General features: G+C 47.6%; 1 protein-coding gene across 11 annotated transcripts in view; it reads right to left on the bottom strand.

Annotated features, from left to right (window-relative positions):
- OSBP2 (oxysterol binding protein 2) overlaps positions 1-20,540 on the bottom strand; it is a 155,018-nt gene that overhangs the window by 13,147 nt on the left and 121,331 nt on the right. For 6 of the 11 annotated variants that reach the window (XM_083417641.1, XM_083417646.1, XM_083417651.1 and 3 more), the window contains 5 exons: positions 10,004-10,196; positions 8,330-8,453; positions 6,388-6,454; positions 5,414-5,578; positions 654-899 (listed from right to left, as the gene is read on the bottom strand). In XM_083417641.1, coding sequence (XP_083273767.1) covers positions 654-899; positions 5,414-5,578; positions 6,388-6,454; positions 8,330-8,453; positions 10,004-10,196 — 795 coding nt within the window. The remainder of the gene's footprint in view (positions 1-653; positions 900-5,413; positions 5,579-6,387; positions 6,455-8,329; positions 8,454-10,003; positions 10,197-20,540) is intronic. The other 5 variants (XM_083417644.1, XM_083417645.1, XM_083417648.1 and 2 more) reach the window with 1 other exon arrangement.

Here is a 20,540-nt window from a genome sequence, read left to right as displayed (position 1 = left end):
CATTATCCCTAGTAGAAAAGCTTCTGTATTTTTTTATAAAGTTATACTTAAACATTTTTTTAAGCTCGTCATATGCTATGTATAGTATAGTACACAAGGGACCCCTGGCCATTAGGTCCAGTCGTGACCGACTCTGGGGTTGCGGCCCTCATCTCGCTTTATTGGCCGAGGGAGCCGGCGTACAGCTTCTGGGTCATGTGGCCAGCATGACTAAGCCACTTCTGGCGAACCAGAGCAGCGCACAGAAATGCCGTTTACCTTCCCGCCGGAGTGGTACCTATTTATCTACTTGCACTTTGACGTGCTTTCAAACTGCTAGGTTGGCAGGAGCAGGGACTGAGCAACGGGAGCTCACCCCGCCGTGGGGATTCAAACTGCCGACCTTCTGATCGGCAAGTCCTAGGCTCTGTGGTTTAACCCACAGCGCCACCCGTGTCCCTATAGTATAGTACATAGTATACAATAAAGTTCTGAACATTTAAAAAGGAACAAATAAATGAAACAACGGATGCGAGTAATCTGGGTCTGAGCTGGAAGAGAATGGCAGGCCCATCCACGGCCAAGCAGAGGATGTCCACCCAGGTCTCCGTGTCCCAAGCCCCATGTGGGCCCACCCCACAACGGCACACCAGCTCCCCTCCCCTTTTCCTCACCTGCTCGCAAAGAGAGCGAAAACCCAGCTCATCTAGCCGGTCCAGCTCATAGGTCTCGCCCAGGAGCGGATTGAATGGCTTCGCTGTCCGGTGGACTGTCGTTGAGTAGGAAGACACGGAGAAAGCAGCCACAAAGCACATCTGCTCAATGGAGCTCTCGCACTTGACGGCTTTGTCAAGCAGTTCATGGTACTCAAGGTCCTCTGTCAGTCTCTGCAGCATGGATAGCGGCTCATTGAAGTTCACCTGCAGAAAGCCAGAGAGGTTGGTTGCTAACCCAAGGGGAGGAGAAGGGAATCACTCTCTTTCTATCTCATTTTTTATTATTATTTGAAGGCACTTATATACCACTTCGGTCCCAGCGCCTGCCAACCTAGCAGTTCGAAAGCACCCTCGGGTGCAAGTAGATAAATTTGTTGTTGTTTAGTCGTTCAGTCGTGTCCGACTCTTCGTGACCCCATGGACCAGAGCACGCCAGGCACGCTCTGTAGATAAATAGGGACCGCTTACCAGTGGGAAGGTAAACGGTGTTCCGTGTGCTGCGCTGGCTCGCCAGATGCAGCTTGTCACTCTGGCCACGTGACCCGGAAGCTGTACGCTGGCTCCCTGCCTCTAGAGTGAGATGAGCGCACAACCCTAGAGTCTGTCAAGACTGGCCCGTACGGGCAGGGGTACCTTTACCTTTATATACCACTTAGTATTTCAAAAATCTCCACGCAGCAGTAAGGGAGCAGACACCTTATAATCAAGTTCTATTGGATCGCCCCCTGCAGAATGCAAACCCTGTGATGTTTGCTGAACGCCAGTGAGAAAAAGAGGCCTGCCATGAGTGGTCTGGGCTACTTTTGCAAGTTGGGACAGGATGGGTGGAAATCTATCCGCCATCACACACACAACCATAGAATTGTAGAGTTGGATGAGGATCATCGAGTCCAACCTCCTGCAATGCAGGGATCTTTTTGCCCAACCTGGGGCTCAAACCCACAACCCTGAGACTACGAGGCTCATGTTCTACCGACTGAGCTATTCAGCTGTTTAAATGTCCTCGAGCAACCACTCCCAAAGGCTTCGAGATGATCTCCTTTGCTGTACGAAGAGGAAACTGCCTCTGCTTTTGGGGGCTGCAAATGGGGGGAGAGAGAGAGCTGTTGCGCTCAAGTCCTGCTTGCAGGCTTTCTTCCCAAGAGGCACCTGGCTGGCCACTGTGGGAAGATGATGCTGGACTAGATGGGCCCTTGGCCTGATCCTGCTACTGGACTCTTCTGTTGTTATTTATTAGGCAAGAAGGGATATATCAGGCATAGGCAAACTCAGCTCTCCAGATGTTTTGGGACTACAACTCCCATCATCCCCAGCTAACAGGACCAGTGGGCAGGGATGATGGGAATTGTAGTCTCAAAACATCTGGAGGGCTGAGTTTGCCTATGCCTGGGATATATGGATGGGGAAACAGCAAGCATCTCTCTATTTAAAAAAAAAACACGGGAGGGGAGTGAATGTTATGCTGCAGCTGAGTGAGTATGATTAGCAACTTGACTGGGAAACCCATAAAGGAGCATGTAATATATATGTATATATAATTGCAAGTGGTATGTGTCTGTATCTGAAGTCCTTTGTCATCCACACAAAAAGCTCCCCGCGAAGGCGGAAGATTTACCGTCATGCCAAAACGATATTACATTTCCAAGCCTCTCCCAGTGTGGCTTTTCTATGTGAACTTTAATCTCTTTGCTGCCACAGGAGCGGCAATGACTGATTTAAAGGCCCCACCGGATCGTTCCATTTGGCCCACTGCTGCAATTTTACGGATTGTGTGTATTGGATGCAGGGATTATTTATACATCGCAGTGCCAGGGCTATTAAGGGGCCTCTGTGTCCTTCGCCAGGGGCACGTTCCTGCGTAATTGAAGGGGAAAGACTCCCTGTTGACTCAAAGGGGGAGTGGAGACACTGTACAAAGACCAGGCTCTGCTGTGAGCAAACCCCCCACCCCTCTTTCTCTGCTACCCACTGGGGGTGGGAGGGAAGGAAAGGGCCTAAGACAAGCATAGGCAAACTCAGGCCTCCAGATGGACCAGTGGTCCAGGGATGATGGGAGTTGTAGTCCCAAAACATCTGGAGGCCCGAGTTTGCCTATGCCTGGCCTAAGATTTTGGAACAGCAAGACCCTCTGCAGCAAAAGGGGGAAATCCTGGTGTTAGATACTCAAGGCTAAAGCAGATCCCTTTCACTGAGAGCAGGACGCTGGGGGAAAGAGGCGAACATCTCCATCGTTCTGCCCGAACACTGGGGTCCAGCGCCAAGGGCCTTCTGGTGGTTGCCTCGCTGCGAGAAGCCAAGTTACAGGGAACCAGGCAGAGGGCCTTCTCGGTAGTAGCACCAGCCCCGTGGAACTCCCTCCCACCAGATGTCAAAGAGAAAAATAACTACCAAACTTTTAGAAGACATCTGAAGGCAGCCCTGTTTAGCGAAGCTTTTAATGTTTAATAGGTTATTGTATTTTGGTGTTTTGTTGGAAGCCGCCCAGAGTGGCTGGGGAAACCCAGCCAGATGGGTGGGGTATAAATAAAAAAATATTATTATTATTATTATTTATTTATTATACCTGTCTGTGTTGGGGAAAGCCTGTAGCTCAGTGGAAAAGCATCTGCTTCCCATGCAGAAGGTCCCAGGTTCAATCCCCAGGCAGGGTTGGGAATCTCCTCTGCCTAAAGAGGCACTGCCAGTCAGTGCAGACTGCCCTAAGTTAGACGGACCAATTGTCTGACTTCAGTAAAAGGCAGCTTCCAATGTTCCTACAGGGACTGAGATAACCAGGAGGTGTGAAGGCCCACTTTATTAAACTTAAATGTGCTTCATTTGTGTTGAACTTTAAAAAGGGCACAAGGATATCTGCACCTGAGCTGAGCATTGGGGATTCCATTTTGACCATTGGGGGATAGACTTTCTCACCTGCCTTGCCCCACCGTCCAACCCCTGGACCTTTCTAAATGAATTTCTTAATGGGATACTTGGACTTGACCTATTGGTAAGCTGTATGTATATGTCAAATGAACTGTTTAAACTTTGTGTTTCTCAAACTCAGGTCTCTGACTGTTGTTGGACTACAATTCCCATCATCCCTAGCTCAAGGATGATGGGAACTGTAGTCCAACAACAGCTGGAGATTCTACTTTGAGAAACACTGGTTCAACTGCTGATTATTAATTTTTTAGTGTTACATTGCAGGAACATCATATGTCCTGTTATGTATTGTTATTGTGTAGACATTTATTTATTTTAATGCGAACTGCTTTAGGCACAGATTTACTTGTGAGAAATGCAGGCTATAAATATACTGACTATGACAATCTGCAAAGGGAAGAACTGCCAGAGCATCTCTGCTACGGAGAGCATCGGCAGCAGCATCTGCCCTGCGTGGGCTCAATCAGGAAGCAGCTCTGGAAATGTAACAACCAAGCATTCAATTACTTCCTGATTAAACATATCTGATTGTTTCAAAAGCAGGCGCTGCCAGTGGCTTGCGTGCTGCTGGGCCACTGCCAACCCCGGCTAGCTGTCCAGCCACTCCTGAGCAGAGAATGTAGGTTGCTTTCTTGCCTTTGAAGGCAGAGTTTAAACCTTCCCTCTCCCCACCACCAACTCCCCACAACAGGAACAGACTTGCTCAGCCACACAAGCCACAAATCTTCGCCACTACCGGCCAACTGGGTTCCTGTGGCCACAACCAGCCTTGTCACTAATGGGAAAACAAAAGGCTGGGATGTGAAACTGCTTTAGCCCTTTTTCTGTTGCCAAAGGTCCCATTCTCTCTCTCTCTTCTCTCTCTCTCTCTCTCTCTGCTTGCTACCTCATAGGACCACTTGTAAGCAGCATTAAATGAGCCTTTGCATCTAACAATTGGGTTTCTTGAAATGCCAGTAAGGGAGAAGTGGGTGTTGTAGGGGAGGGGGCTGATAAATTAACAGGATGGGAGCAAATATGAAGGTGGAATTTAACCTCTTTCTCCCCTGCTGCAACCCTGAAACTAGCACAGTGGTACCTCCGGTTGCAGATGGGATCCATTCTGGAGGTCCGGACGGATCTCGAGTTTTTGCAACCAGAGAGACCACTTCTGTGCATGTGTGTGCAGCAGTAGAGCACTTCTGCGCATGCGGCAAAAACCCGGAAATACATTTCTGGGTTTGCCGCTTACATATCCTGAAGTTTATGTAACCGGAGGGATATGTAAGCGGAGGTACGACTATATTTTGTTTCAGGGGAAGTGAGGAGTAGAGATGGATTCCTCTATCAGTGCCATTCAAAGCAGATTGCTGTCAAAGAGCCTAAGTGTTTGGGAAATCTCCCTGACTTAGCCAGCGAGATGGTGATTGCTTATCCCCGCTTCCGCCTAAGGTCCCAGGGCAAGTCGCAAAAATCGCAATGTTAAAAGCAGTTTGAAACGACTTACTGTAACAGGAATAAGGTGGATCCAAAAAGTATACAACTCAAGTGTCAGATTTCAGGGTGAAGAGGAGCACCTCCAACAGATGCTCAACTGGTTGGACTTAATACAAAAAAAACCCCCTTATCGCACTGTGTGTGTAGGAACTAGCATACTGTACGAAGGTAAAGTTCGCATCAATTTCTCTTCCCACTTTTATCTCTGGCCCCACCCAACACTGGCATGCGGCCCCCGGGAAGGCCACCCAGAAAGAGAACGTGGCCTGGGAATGCCCCACCCCCGGAACCAGAGCATGGGGCAGTGGGGAATCACATACAGGCATGGGAATCTTGGACAGTTCTTTGCCAATGCAGTTCTTCATTATGCTCCAGAGGTTAAGGCTGTAGTTGGGCTTGTCCGGGACCCGAGTCCGCCTCTTCTTCTTGTGAACGCCATCTTTGCTTGAACCGTCGTAGCAGGCTTGGTGAGAGCTGTCGAACACCTGGGGAGGAAGCAGAGCAGGAGGGAGAGTTCAAGGGGCCGGTCAGCCAGCAACACACCTTGAGCCTTTCAGCTCCCCGCCAACCTCTGCATACGGGAAAGTGATCTCCCCAGCAGCCCAAAATCGCAATGGCTGCTGTCTTTAATTCAGCTTGCTAATTTTAGCTGCTTGGCTGCGCTTTTATATGCTTGCCCCTGAATGGCAAAGGCTAGCAGCTGATACAAATAAATGTCTATCGTATTGATAAAGGAGCGCCTCCACCCCCATTGTTCAGCCCCTACACTGAGATCCAGCATTGAGGGCCTTCAGGCAGTTCCCTTCACTGTGTGAAGTGAAGTTTACAGGGAACCAGGCACAGGGCCTTCTTGGTAGTGGCACCTCCCCTGTGGAAAGCCCTCCCATCAAAAGTCAAGAAGATAAAGAACTACACCAATTTGAGAAGACATCTGAAGGCGGCCCTGTATGAGGAAGTCTTTAATGTTGTTGTGTTTTTAATATTTTGTAGGGAGCCACCCAGGGTGGCTGGGGCAACCCAATCAGATGAGCGGGGTACAAATAAAAAAATTATGATTATTATGGGGAGGAAGGTATTGCAGGTGGGTGGGGGGGTGTTGGCAGGCCAATGACAAGCATAGGAAGCTCATTGTGACTGGAAGTGGTTCTCTGGGATTTCAAATAAGGCTTCTCTTCCAGAAAAGCAGAAGCTCTGCCCCATCAGTGAGCCATAACCCCTTCCTTAGGACATGTGTGGTGCCACCAAGGGGGTGGGGTGGGAAATGCCCATTTCAAACTTTGCAAAATGCGCTTACGTTGTCGTCCAGGTTCCAGCCCTCCCCTCGGCCTTCGCTGGTCCCGCTAATGTTGCTCCCGGCACGCCTGCAGAAAAAACGCAGGGGGGAGCGGCGAGTGAGGCGGCGCACAGAAGCCCGGAGCCGCGAGCGAGAGTTACCCATCCACAATGGAAGCCTCTGCTGCAGAACATGCCCTTGAGAGGGAGTGTCACAAAGGGGCGGGTTCTGATATGCAAATGCACGGCTTCACATTCCTACAAAGCCAGCCTGCTAGCCAGGTTGTCCAAAGGCAAGATTTTCTGGACCAGGCAGGTGAGAAGAGTGAACTGGGCACAGGAACAGAAGAAGAGGCTGCTGGATCAGGCCAGTGGTCCATCTAGTCCAGCATCCTGTTCTCACAGTGGCCAACCAGATGCCCCAATGGGAAACCCACAAGCAGGATTCAAACACAAGAGCCCTCTTCTCTCCCGAGGTTCCCAGCAACTGGTATTCAGAAACATTGATGCCTCTCTGACTGTGGAGGCAGAGCATAGCCATTCTGGTATCCCTCTCCTCCACGAATCAGCCCAATCCTCTTTTAAAGCATTCAAGTTGGTGGTCCTCTCTGTCTCATGTGGCAGTGAGTTCCACGGTTTTTTTAAAAAAAGAACTTTCTTTTATCTGCTCTTTCACTGAATAGGTTGGAGGCACTGAAAGAAAGGTGGTTTCTTTCCCCCACTTCAAGTTGAATGCAACTGGCCCACTCATTAGGGGTGGCCTTCTAAGCATCTAACGAAAAGCCAAACTTGTCTGCTGAAAATGGGCAAGATCTAAAAGAGGCCTGCTACCCATTGCCAAGGGCTCCAAAGAGAGGAAATGGCCTCTTTCACATAAGCTATTTGTTTTGCATTCATCCTGATCCGCCTGCACAAAGCTTGCGCAGAGGTTAGAATAATAGAATCACAGAACTGTAGAATTGGAAGGGAACCTGAGGGTCATCTAGTCCAGCCCCCTGCAATGCAGGAATCTCAGCTAAAGCATCCGTGACAGATGGCCATTCAACTTCTGCTTAAAAATCTCCAAGGAAGGAGAGTCCACAACCTCCCGAGGGAGACCTTGTTCCACTATCAAACAGCTCTTACTATCAAAAAGTTCTTCCTGATGTTTAGTCGGAATCTCCTTTCTTGAAGCTGTTGGTTTGAGTCCTACCCTCCAGAGCAGGAGAAAACAAGCTTCCTCCCTCTTCCACATGACAGCCCTTTGAGATTTGAAGATGGCTGTCATATCTCCGCTCGGTCTCTTTTCCAGGCTAAACATACCTAGCTCCTTCAACCATTCCTCAGCAGGCTTGGTTTCCAGACCCTTGATCAACCTGGTAGGTTACAGGTGAAATTTGGAAAATTAGAATATTGTGGAAAAGTTCATTTATTTCAGTCATTCAACTTAAAAGGTGAAACTAATATATGAGATAGACTCATGACATGCAAAGTGCAATATTGCTCTATTTGCAGTCCTTGTTTTGCCGATTTCATTTAATATTCTAATTTTCTGAGATTTTCATCAGCTGTACGCCATGATCATCACAATTATAACAAATAAAGGCTTGACATATCTCGCTTTGCATGTCATGAGTCTATCTCATATATTAGTTTCACCTTTTAAGTTGAATTACTGAAATAAATGAACTTTTCCACGACATTCTAATTTTTCGAGTTTCACCTGTATATCTACTCTCAAACATTTGCTCTGATTTGTTTGTGGGCAGGTTATACAACAACAGTCCTCCATTCTTATTTGCTTGGGGGCTGCTTATGCAACTTCATGCTAATCACACGTCCATTCCAACTCTTTTGAGTGGACTTCCCTGTCACTTCCCTAACAGCAGACGGTCAGTTTCTTTCTTCTTCTGTTTATAGTGGATTTTGTTATGCTAGGGTTTCCGACCGCCTGGAGGCTCCCAGGGAGCAGGTGCCATACCTACCGGTGGTGCTTTGATGGATCTGCAGCTACTGTGATGAAAGCTTGTGCGTCCTCCATGGCATCGAAGTACTCCGTCTCCTCATCTTCATCACTGGCTTCCGCTTTCACGCTCTGTACGCTCCCTGCTGGCAGACAGGCAATAATACCCAGGTGAGCAAATCCGCTGGCTTGGTTGGGGCTGATGGGAGTTAGAATCATGGAATAGTAGAGTTGGAAGGCCCCCTCCCCCAGGATCATCTACTCCAACCCCCTGCAATGCAGGACCCAGAGTCTCTGCCGCCAGCCCCCATCCGTCATGCCACCTTGCCAGGGAAAATGCAAAACATTAAACAAAGCCACAGAGACTTGCGAATTACCCAACCTAAGTTGAACTTATAATGTCTGGTTTCAATAGATTTTTCCAATGCTTAACTCAGTCTTTTAGGTAAGTTCATGAAGATACCAACAAAAGGTAAGTTCGGTGTTATTCACAATACCGAGAGATGCTAGTGGAGTTGTAAGGTAAAGGTAAAGGGACCCCTGACCATTAGGTCTAGTCGTGACCGACTCTGGGGTTGCGGCGCTCATCTCGCTTTGTTGGCCGGAGCAGTACCTATTTATCTACTTGCACTTTGATGTGCTTTCGAACTGCTAGGTTGGCAGGGACAGGGACCGAACAACAGGAGCTCACCCCGTCACGGGGATTCGAACCACCGACCTTCTGATCAGCAACTCCTAGGCTCTGTGGTTTAACGCACAGCGCCACTAACTCCTTAGTGGAATTGTAGATGGATGTTAATGAAGTTGTAGACGGGGTGCTGGCGTTTTGCACATGTTTCGCCCTGGCAGTCCAAGTAATCAAGAGGCTGCTGTTCGCCCCTGATGGGGCCCTTTTACTGGGGCTTGCAGGTAGCACACTCCCAAGATAGTTTTCCAGGCTTCTTCAGTGGTCTAATCTCAAAGTCTTGATACGTATCTTGATATTCAATCTTACAGAAAATACTCTTTCTTGGCTTAAGCTTAAGAGACTGATTTGCTTAGCTGCAGCAGCTCTCCACGGTTTCAGGGTCTCTCCCTGGAGATGATGCTGGGAATTGAATCTGGGACCTTCTGCATGCAAAGCAGGTGCTCTGCCTCTGGCCCTTCCCCTTAAAAAGAGTTAAGTTCCTAGTCCCCATGGTTCTAAGGAAAGAGCCGAATGAAGCAGGAACACAGGAGGGCTGCCTTATGCAGAGTCAGACTATTGGTCCACGCAGATCATTATTGCCTACAGTGGTACCTCGGGTTAAGAACTTAATTCGTTCTGGAGGTCCGTTCTTAACCTGAAACTGTTCTTAACCTGAAGCACCAGTTCAGCTAATGTGGCCTCCCGCTGTCGCCATGCTGCTACTGCACGATTTCTGTTCTCATCCTGAAGCAAAGTTCTTAACCCGAGGTACTATTTCTGGGTTAGCAGAGTCTATAACCTGAACCGTCTGTAACCTGAAGCATATGTAACCCGAGGTACCACTGTATATTGACTTGCAGCCCTCCCTGGAGGTGCTGCTGGGAATCAAACCTGGGACCTTCTGCATGCAACACAGGTGCTCTAACATTGAGCTCCAGCCCTTCCCTGCGAAAGGTCCTAGCCAGCTAAGGTGCAGAGCCAGAGCTGCTTGTCAAATATGGAAGCAGTCGTGGCAGCGGGCCTCCTCACCTTTGGACGCGCGGATGCTGGTGTTCGTGGAGAGGGAGGGGGCCCCTCGGCAGGCTCTCTCCAAGTTGTTGTGCTGCTTGGCTAGCTGCTCAATGGTTTCCTCCAGGCGGGTCCGCTGCTCCCGCTCATACTGGAGAGCCCGCTGCCATTTGCGGCTGTGGGTCTCGGCTAAATCCAGGAAGTCGCGGCAGGCCTGCAAGCAGAGAGAAGGCAAGGAGTCAGCAGGAGAGAGCTGCAGGAGCCCAGGGATACGAGACTCTTAATCTCAGGGTTATGGGCTTGAGCCCCACATTGGGTGAAAGATCCCTGCATTGCAGGGGGTTGGACTAGATGGTCCTCATGGTCTCTTCCAACTCTATGATTCTAGCAGGGTCAGCACTCTATGGCCATCTGGAGGACCGTATTCTCCCATATGAACCTTCCCAGGCTCTGAAATCTTCAGGGAAAGGCCTTCTCTTGCTCCCGCCACCCTCACAGGGACACTTGGTTGGGACGCAGGACAGGGCCTTCTCGGTGGCTGCTCCCAGGCTTTGGAACTCCCTTCCTAGAGAAACCAGAGACTGGCTCCCTCCTTGTTGGCATCTCAGAGAAAAATGAAGGCTGTTTTATTCCGAGAACGCCTTTGGGAATTGACTGGGTTTTTTTTGAAGGAAAGGGCTTTTAATAGTTGCTGGAGGGTAGCTGGAGCCTGACTTGGGAGAGGGGGCAGTGATTTGTGGGGACCTGTACCAGCCAGTAGGAAAGAGACAGAGGCAGGGGAAGCTTCAGAGCTGGAGGGTGGAGCACTGGAGGCAAGCCAGGCAAGTGAAGGGCTGGATGCTTCCCAACCCTCTCCTGTACCCGTTCCCAGAACCAGGAGGGGAATGAAGAGGGAAGAGCACAGGCAGTTTCCATGCAAGCGTAGTCTCCAGCTGCATGTGCACAGCCTGTCGGGGGCAGCTACATAAACTGGTGGAGGAGGAGTGGCCCCCTGTTGCTGCAACTGCTCCATAGAGCGCAGACCTGGGACTAGGCTCCCCCACCCTCTGCTTCTCTCCCCCTGTCTGTCTATCCTTCCTCCCTAGGACCTGAACAGTTCAGCCAATGGCAGCCAGAGGTCCTTTTGCTGCATGCCCTACCTCTCTCTGACACTGGGGCTGCTCAGCCAATCACTGCCAGCGGCTCTGCGACTCCCAGGAAATTCCCCAGCACATGTGGGAAGCCTTTCCAAAAACTTAAAATCTGCTCCCCAAAAGTGAACCTACACAGAAAGATACCGAGTTGCTTCCAAACGCCTCTTGCTTTTGGCAAGTCTGAAGAGGAAGGGGTTGTCACACCTGCCGGGCAGGCACTAAAAATGTTTGGGCATCATCAGGAGCCGAAATACACAGCTAGAACAATTAAGTCGTCCCTCATAGGAGGTTAGAAGACCCTAATGGGAATCCTAGGTAAAGGTAAAGGTACCCCTGCCCGTACGGGCCAGTCGTGTCCGACTCTAGGGTTGTGCGCTCATCTCACTTAAGAGGCCGGGAGCCAGCGCTGTCATGTGGCCAGCGTGACGAAGCTGCAGCTGGCGAGCCAGCACCAGCGCAGCACACGGAAACGCCGTTTACCTTCCCGCTATAAAGTGGTACCTATTTATCTACTTGCACTTAGGGGTGCTAGGTGGGCAGGAGCTGGGACCGAAAAGACGGGAGCTCACCCCGCCGCGGGGATTTGAACCGCCGACCATACGATCGGCAAGTCCTAGGCACTGAGGTTTTACCCACAGCGCCACCCACATCCCTAATGGGAATCCTAATGGGGTATTAATCCACTTAATGGGACATTAATCCACAGGACATTTTATATGGGTATGTTCAGATTACACAAGAACCTAGAAAGCGGAACTGGGTCTAAATCTCAACTTCAAGAGGATCTCAAGTTCCTTTCCTTTCCTTTCCTTTTAAAAGCTGGTTACTAGCTCTTTAGGCTGTGAATATACCTTTTAAGTCTTATCTGTGAATACAGGCAACACCCACTGAAACCTGCAAAGCCAGAGATATATTGGATGAATAAGATTTTCAGGAGTTGTGGAGGTTCTAGCAAAACTAGACTTGTGCACTGAAAAACCATGCAAAATAAAACAACCTATGCACATTTGCTGTGTTTTCATAATTTATACAGGTAGGGGTTTTTCTTGGGGGGGGGGGGGTTGTGGTGGTGGTGGGGTTGCCATAGGATTTGGATTGCCAGGGCAGAGAATTGTCAAGGTTTCTAGCAGAGAGAATGTGGAACCTGGGGTGGGGGGTGGGGACATCATGTTGAATTATGCTCCAGGAGAAAATGAAGGGACCGGTCCAGATGGGGACATACACACACATATGTACACACACACACACACACACAGAGGGAGAGAGAGTCCAAGGCTGTTGTTGCAAAAAATAGCTCTCTGGTATTCGCATTCCACCACAGCACACACTATTTAGTGCTCTGACTCCCCCCCGCCCCACCCCGCAATCCTAAATCTGCAGCCACGAACCCCTAAATGGAAACAGTCATGCAAACTGAGCTCATATCCCTGTTTAGTTGACATACTTTATTTAATATATACAGCTGCACAACTGGTGTGTGTGTGTGTGTGTGTGTGTGTGTTCAGACTGGGGTATTTGAAGCAGAGAGTCAGCCCCTCCAGGGCCGGATTTAGGTTTGACGAGGTCCTAAGCTACTGAAGGTAATGGGGCCCTTTATTATGTCCAGCTGTCCTTTGTCAACAACAAATTGTTGCTGTTTTTATTGCGTTGAATATATGGTATATGGTAATTTATGGACCTAATAGGTATCCAAAGCCATTTGCACATGCAGAATGTAGGCACCCTATATATAGAAATGAGCAAACCAGTGATATTTTGGGGAGCAGGCTAGCAGGTGGGGCCCATTACTTACATCATAGGAGCAACACAACACAAAACACTGTTGCTGTATGTAGCTTTTATTTTATTTGTTTTTTATCTTTTGGAAATTTACTTCCAGGTTTTTTCCCTTTAATTTTTTTTGGGACTCCCAAGAGAGTGGGCCCCTAAGCTACAGCTTGTTTAGCTTATACGTAAATCCGGCACTGAGCCCCTCCCTGGACATAAACTCTGGCTATACACACACACACACACACACACACACACACACACACACACATTGTAGATTCCTTCCCATCCTCCCTCCCCTCCGAAGCCAGGCAGAATGGCTAGCCCTCTTTTCCTATTCTTAGTCAAGCGGAGTCCAGACAAGACAGGCAATCCCCTGTGTAGCAATTAAAGGCACAATACGGCAAGATGCTCCTGACAGCTTAAAAGCCCTGCTTTTTTGCAGGTGGAACAAGGACAGGTCAGACTCCTGGGGAAACACAGATGTGCAAAGCAGAGCTCTCTAACAAGCGTTTCTAGTTCCGAATGCTCAGTGTCGGAATTCACAATCCGGGCTGAATTTTGTAAGATGGGTTCCTAAACAACTGCTAGCCTATTTCTAAATTTCTAACACACACACACACACACACACACACACACTCACACACACACACACAGAGAGAGAGAGAGAGAGAGAGAGAAAGAGAAGCAAAGAAACACAACATAAAATGCAACCCATAGTTTCAAATTTAACCGCAGCAAACTAAAAAGCAGCACAGATAACAATGTGGCCTTAATATCTTTGAAAGACATTTCTGTTAAACAAGGTCTCTCTCCCTTAGGTGACTAAAGGCAGGCTATTTGATATTTGCCTCCTATTCAGCAAGTCTTTATAGAGTCTTCTACTATTTTAAATCGGGGTTTTTTTAATGATTCATGGTTAAATTCAGAACAAATAAGGGCTGATTTTGAAAGGTGGGGACTTGGGGAGCACAAAATCCCTTTTGAAACAACACTGGGGAAGCTATAGAAGCAGTTAGTAAAGATAAAACTTAAAGAATACATTCAAAAATCAATCAATCAATGAATTAAAGAAATTGGCAGTTTTGGGAGGGTCCTTGGGAGGCCATGGAAAACAAAGTTTTGGCATCACAGGGGGTGTGAACCCATGGAACTGTCAAGAATTAAAACAAAAACCCTAATTAATGACAGCTTTTGGAGGCCCACAAAAACCCCTTTTGGGTGGTGGACATAGCCTATGGACTGCAAATTAACAATCCCGGGTATAGATGCTATTGTCAGTTTGCATTCTTAGTGCAGAAAGTGTTGATCTGATGTGTTGATCTTTCCTATTCTAATTAATTCAAGAGGGTTCTGGAAGCCTCTCTGTAAGAAAGAAACAAGCAGAAGGTTCATGATGTTTGGGTTATTCCTTCAGAGAAGCTCAGTACAGCTGGTTTAAACTGATTGTTATCTCTTTCTGCGAAGGTCATGCTGACTTATAATAATAATACGGCCAGAAGGAGCCTGGGATCCACTCTTTTCTATCTTTCTTTCCAACTGTGTGGTGTTCTGTACATAGTATGCTTAGTGTTAAGGTTTAGACTTATTATAAGTTATTGTAAGTTTAAGTTAAGTCTGCTGCAACTGGATTTTTTACGGACAGTGCCAATCCTGAATGTATTGGATTTGTGACCATTATGCTCATTTGCCTTCAGTAGCAGTAAAGCTCTGCTGGATGAAATACAATTGCCTCTGGTCTATTTTTTGAAAATCCTGCAATGTGTTTAATTTTTTACTCTGCTAACTATATGCTGAAGTTCTGCTCTGGATCAATACTGAATAGAATTTCATGACAGCTATCACTCCATGAACCTGGTTTGGCCCACCCGCTGCCAGTTCCTAAACCTTAATCTAGAATGTCAAATATTCGGCTTCCCTATTGTCAAGCACACCTCTCTGGATCAGCAACATGACCCAAACAGGCTGGAACAAACCATACACACACACACACAAACACACACACACACACCACACCAGTTGACAACTGCTCAGTTGGGCTTCGTTCTTGATGTCCTTCTGGAGATTACACAAGCCATCTTTTGTTTCCAAGGCTGGAGTAGGTGGTTGTTTTGTGGGAGAAAGAAACCTGGAGCAGGAGGCCAGGAACAAGGTCAAAGAAGAGAGAGCAAAAGAGGGAAAGGAAGGGGGATGAAATAGGTTTTCATAATGCTCATAGCAAATTAAAAAAAAACCCAGCTCTTTAAGCCAAACTACCACCCAGTGCATCATTTCTACATTGTTCCTCTCAACGGTCGCTACGTTGATAGCTGGAGAGCTTCAGGTTCCTTCCAAGAGAGCCCTCTGGGTCTCAGGGAAGGACAGCAACATGTTAGTGACCACATACACACCACCTGAGCTCCTTTATAAATCATGCCAACATTCCTTTCCACCAGCGCCTTGTGCTTGAATCCTGAACCTCCAAACGTGGTTTAAAATGTGTGCATTGTGAAGAATGGCAGATGAAAGTCATCGACTATATGGAATTGGCAGAAATGACCGGCAGAATCAGAGACCAGGGAGAAGAGACGGTGAAGGAAGATTGGAGGAAGTTTAAAGATTATTTACAGAAACATTATAAGATAATGAATGTTTGATGACACCAGATTGAATGTAAAAGGTTATTAGTAAAAAAGTGTAAAGTTCAAAAAGATTCAATACATTAAGATATAAGGAAATGCAATTATATTATGATATAAAGATTATGATGAAATCAAAGTAAGACAGAGGGAAGGAATTTGCTGACAGAATATATGATCTGGAATACAGAGAAGGGAGGTCTGGGGAGGTCGGAGAAACAAGTTAATGTAAAGAATATAAGGAGACAAAAATTGTTCTTATTCTTTTTGGTTTTCCTCTTTCTTTTTTTTGTATCCTTTTTGTTGTTTTGTGTTTGTAGGTTGTCCTATTTCTCTATTTTCTGTTGTGCAGTGTTTTGTTTTTTGTTGCTTTGTACTTATTGTAAAACCCAATAAAATATTTTTAAAAAATAAAAATAAAATGTGTGCATTGTGACAAGCATCTCTAAAGCCAGTTTGCAATCATCTCCTTTGCTCTCTTAACACCCGATGGCACCGTAATGGCCATTTTACTGCAAGAGTCTTTCAAAGCTCTTAAAAGGGAGCTGTGTAATTACAGGTGATGTCCTCAAAACGCATTACATGAAAAATAATCCTTTCCTCCTCGCTACTGGGGGACAGCAAGCAATTTCCATATTAAGGCTCTGGCAAGTGGTTTTTGGCAGGCAGGCTGGTTCTGGGGGGGGGGGGTGAATCCTCTTTACAGCATCAATTTATTGTTAACAAGATTACTGTCTCGTTATTTATTGGGGATGTGCAGGACCCAAGCACAACAGCACTCTCCCCTCTTGCTGTTTCCAGCAACTGGTACTCAGAAGAAGTATTGCCTCTAAAACTGTCCAATGCAACCTTGCCCATTGGATATACAATCTACCGTATTCTTTGCTCTATAAGACTCACTTTTTCCCTCCTAAAAAGTAAGGGGAAATGTGTGTGCGTCTTATGGAGCGAATGCAGGCTGCGCAGCTATCCCAGAAGCCAGAACAGCAAGAGGGATTGCTGCTTTCACTGCGCAGTGATCCCTCTGGCTTCTGAGATTCAGAATATTTTTTTTTCTTGTTTTCCTCCTCCAAAAACTAGGTGCGTCTTGTGGTCTGGTGCATCTTATAGAGCGAAAAATACGGTAATTTAAACTTAAAATAAAAGCTTTGTATTTTTGTTTACAGATGCCAGCTTAAAACCATTGTTGTCTCAGCAAGACGGATGCTTGGAGGTTTTTAAGCAGAGGTCAAATGGCCGTCTGTGCTGGATGCTTTTATCTGAGATTCCTGCATTTCAGGGGGTTGGACTAGATGACCCTTGGAGATCCCTTTCAACTCTGCAGTTGTATGACTTTCCTTCAGCTGTGGAATTTGCTCCCACGAGATGTGGGGATGGCCACCAACGCGGATGGCTTTAAAAAGAGGATTGGGCAAATTCATGGAGGAGAAGGCTGCCCACAGCTACTAGCCACAACAGATATGCTCTGGCTTCCCACTCAGAGGCAGCAATCCTTCTGAATACCACTTTTGCTGGGCATCTTGAGTGGGGACAGCAGTGCTTATTTCACTTAGGTCTTGTTTCCAGTTGGCCACTGTGAGAACAGGATGCTGGACTAGATGGTACTTGGTTGTCGAACTTAATCTGTTCTGTGAGTCCGTTCGACTCCTGGAACCGTCCAAAAACCAAGGCGCGGCTTCCGATTGGCTGCAGGAGCTTCCTGCACTCAACCGGAAGCCATGGAAGCCCCGTCTGAAGTTTGGCTTCCAAAAAACGTCCGCAAACCGGAACATTCACTTCTGGGTTTGCGGTGTTTGGGAGCCTATTTGTTCGGGACCCAAGCCATTCGACAACCAAGTACCACTGTAATGTAAACTAAAAATAAAAAAGCCCAAACTTTGCTGTGTTTCATGCATTGATTTGTCTGCTATATTTTGCACTGGTTTTAAATTGGCACTTTGTATGCAACTGCAATATAGTGGTACCTCAGATTAAGTACTTAATTCATTCCGGAAGTCCATTCTTAACCTGAAACTGTTCTTAACCTGAGGTACCACTTTAGCTAATGGGGCCTCCTGCTGCCGCCGCGCTGCCAAAGCATGATTTCTGTTCTCATCCTGAAGCAAAGTTCTTAACCCAAGGTACTATTTCTGGGTTAGCGGAATCTGTAACCTGAAGCGTATGTAACCTGAAGCGTATGTAACCTGAGGTACCACTGTACAGGGAGTGTAGCAGACAGGAGGCTAGGGAATGAAAGAGGAAGAGGAGGAGGAAGAACAGAGGGTTAATCCTTCAAGCTGGCCACAAGGGGGCAGAGGTTAGAAAGGGCTCCGCTTGCTCTCACCTGGAGCTGTTCTTGGTCCTGCAACTCCTGACCTGACTTGCTGCCTTCTCCATGAGATCTGGCATCAAACCGCAACAAGGCAACCACACACAAAATCCCTTCCTAGTGCTCCAGGCTGACTTCATATCACAAGCCTACTTTTGTTTTTTTAAGAAGAAAATGAGATTTGAACCCAGAACCCCCTGATGCAAGTCCAACACTCTTTTCACCACACCAGCTGTGTGTATGTAACCCAAGGTACCACTGTATAGTCATATTATTAAGGGGGGGGGGGAATACGTAAACAAAGGCCAACCAAACAAAGCCCAACAGAAAAAGACAGGCTAGCTGAAATAAATGAGTCTTAAAGGCACTGGTGCAGCATGAGGGGGCGAAGGGGTGGTGGCCCTGGGCGCAAAATTCTGAGAGGGCAGCAACAAGGGGCCCCTACAAGGCTGTGTGGCTGAGCTCCTGCCACCTTCTGGAGCCGTGGGGAGGCAGGCCTTCGGGGCTGGGGCGGCGCCTCCTCCTCCTGCTCCTCATGGCTGGTAAAGGGATGCCCACATGCCCCATCTCTGAGCTGACAGAACCAGGAGGCAGCAGAGCCACCAAACCGAGAAGTTGCACGGCCACTGCCAGCAGCAGCAAAACCCGCAGCCATGTGCCTCATGGGGCTCCATGCATCTCCACCCCAGTCCAGCAGGGGGAGCAACATTTGCCCTGCCCTGGGCACTGGCAACCCATGCTACACCACTGCTTAAAGGCATTTTTCTAAAAGAAGGATAAGAATGGTTGCTCCCTGGGTGATGGCCTCTGGCCGGTTACTATTTCTCAGCCTAACCTACCTCAAAAGGATGTAGTGAGGATAAAATACAGGAGGGAGAACCGTGTGTGTGTGTCACCTTGAGCTCCTTAGGAGGGAAAACAGGATATAAATGTAACAGACTAAGCATAAGCCAGAGTGGCCTTTGCCGTATGTTTTGGACTAAAAACATTTTATTTGTTTTTATAGCCATCCTTTTCCTCCAAGGAGCCCTCCCTTTCTGTGTATTTTCCTCACAACAACCCTGTGAGGTAGATTAGGCTGAGAGTGAGTGATCGGTCCAAAGTCGCCCAGTCACCTTCATGGCTGCATGGGGATTTGAACCCTGGTCTCCCAGGTCCTAGTCCAACACCCTAACTGCTACAGCAGCCTAGCTCTCAATACCCATCAGCCCCTGCCAGTACAGCATTGAATGAATGGGTGACACCTGGCTTGAGAGCAGTACATGTGAAAAGGATCTACGAGTCTTGGTTGACCACAAACTTGACATGAGCCAACAGTGTGATGCGGCAGCTAAAAAAGCCAATGCAATTCTGGGCTGCATCAATAGGAGTATAGCATCTAGATCAAGGGAAGTAATAGTGCCACTGCATTCTGCTCTGGTCAGACCTCACCTGGAGTACTGTGTCCAGTTCTGGGCACCACACTTCAAGAAGGACACTGACAAACTGGAACGTGTCCAGAGGAGGGCAACCAAAATGGTCAAAGGCCTGGAAACGATGCCTTATGAGGAACGGCTAAGGGAGCTGGGCATGTTTAGCCTGGAGAAGAGGAGGTTAAGGGGTGATATGATAGCCATGTTCAAATATATAAAAGGATGTCACATAGAGGAGGGAGAAAGGTTGTTTTCTGCTGCTCCAGAGAAGTGGACACGGAGCAATGGATCCAAACTACAAGAAAGAAGATTCCACCTAAACATTAGGAAGAACTTCCTGACAGTAAGAGCTGTTCGACAGTGGAATTTGCTGCCAAGGAGTGTGGTGGAGTCTCCTTCTTTGGAGGTCTTTAAGCAGAGGCTTGACAACCATATGTCAGGAGTGCTCTGATGGTGTTTCCTGCTTGGCAGGGGGTTGGACACGATGGCCCTTGTGGTCTCTTCCAACTCTATGATTCTATGATTCTATGAATTTCTTATTTCGGTCACAGACCAGTTCCAACCCACATACAACATCAAGGAAGTCATAAAACACGATAGGGATACATTTGAATTTGCAGTTGGGTATAACAGGGACAATACAAATATAGCAGCAGTTTAAAAATATATAAATTAAAACTTAGTCACTAAAATATAACTTAAAATTATCATTTAAGGCCTTAATCATTATGATATCACAGCTTGGCCCGTACAGCATTGTTCTTGGAGCTGATGAAAGATGCAGTCCGTAATATCTTCTGGAGGGCAAGTCTGAGCTGGAGAATAAACATATTGAAAGCAAGTAACGGGCGGCGAAATTGCGCGAGAAAAGGAAGACAGTTGACGGGTGCAGAGCAGTCAAAAGCAGACAGGTGCAATCGTGCAATCGTATTTGCCTGCAGAAGAACCATTAAGCCGGGAGGTGGAATCCTAAGCAGTGGCAAGAGGCAAGACTGGCGGGACACAGCCCCCTGGAGAAGTTTAATCTGTCTCACAGGTAGCTCCTGCATATTTCTCCAGGTAGCCGACCGCTGTCAGACTGAGGCAGAGCAGCTCGGCTGATCTGGGCTGGCAACTCTTGCATTAATCGCCAGCTCTTTGCAGAAGGAACCATGTCAGTGGAACAGCGCCCGAGAGTCGCTGGCCTTGCTTCAACGAGACTTTTCATCTAGCACACAACCATTTTGAGGCTAACCGCCTTTGACGTTCGGTCTTCAGCTTCGTCATATGGATCAGTTTTGGGGGAGGGCAGGCGAAAGCAGCCAGCTTGCCTTTGCAAAT

This window comes from Podarcis tiliguerta, assembly GCF_965153285.1.
Source record: "Podarcis tiliguerta genome assembly, chromosome: 16".
NCBI classification, from domain to species: domain Eukaryota; kingdom Metazoa; phylum Chordata; class Lepidosauria; order Squamata; family Lacertidae; genus Podarcis; species Podarcis tiliguerta.
The sequence above is the reverse complement of the archived record's forward strand: the minus strand, read 5'-3'. Positions and strand labels throughout refer to the sequence as shown.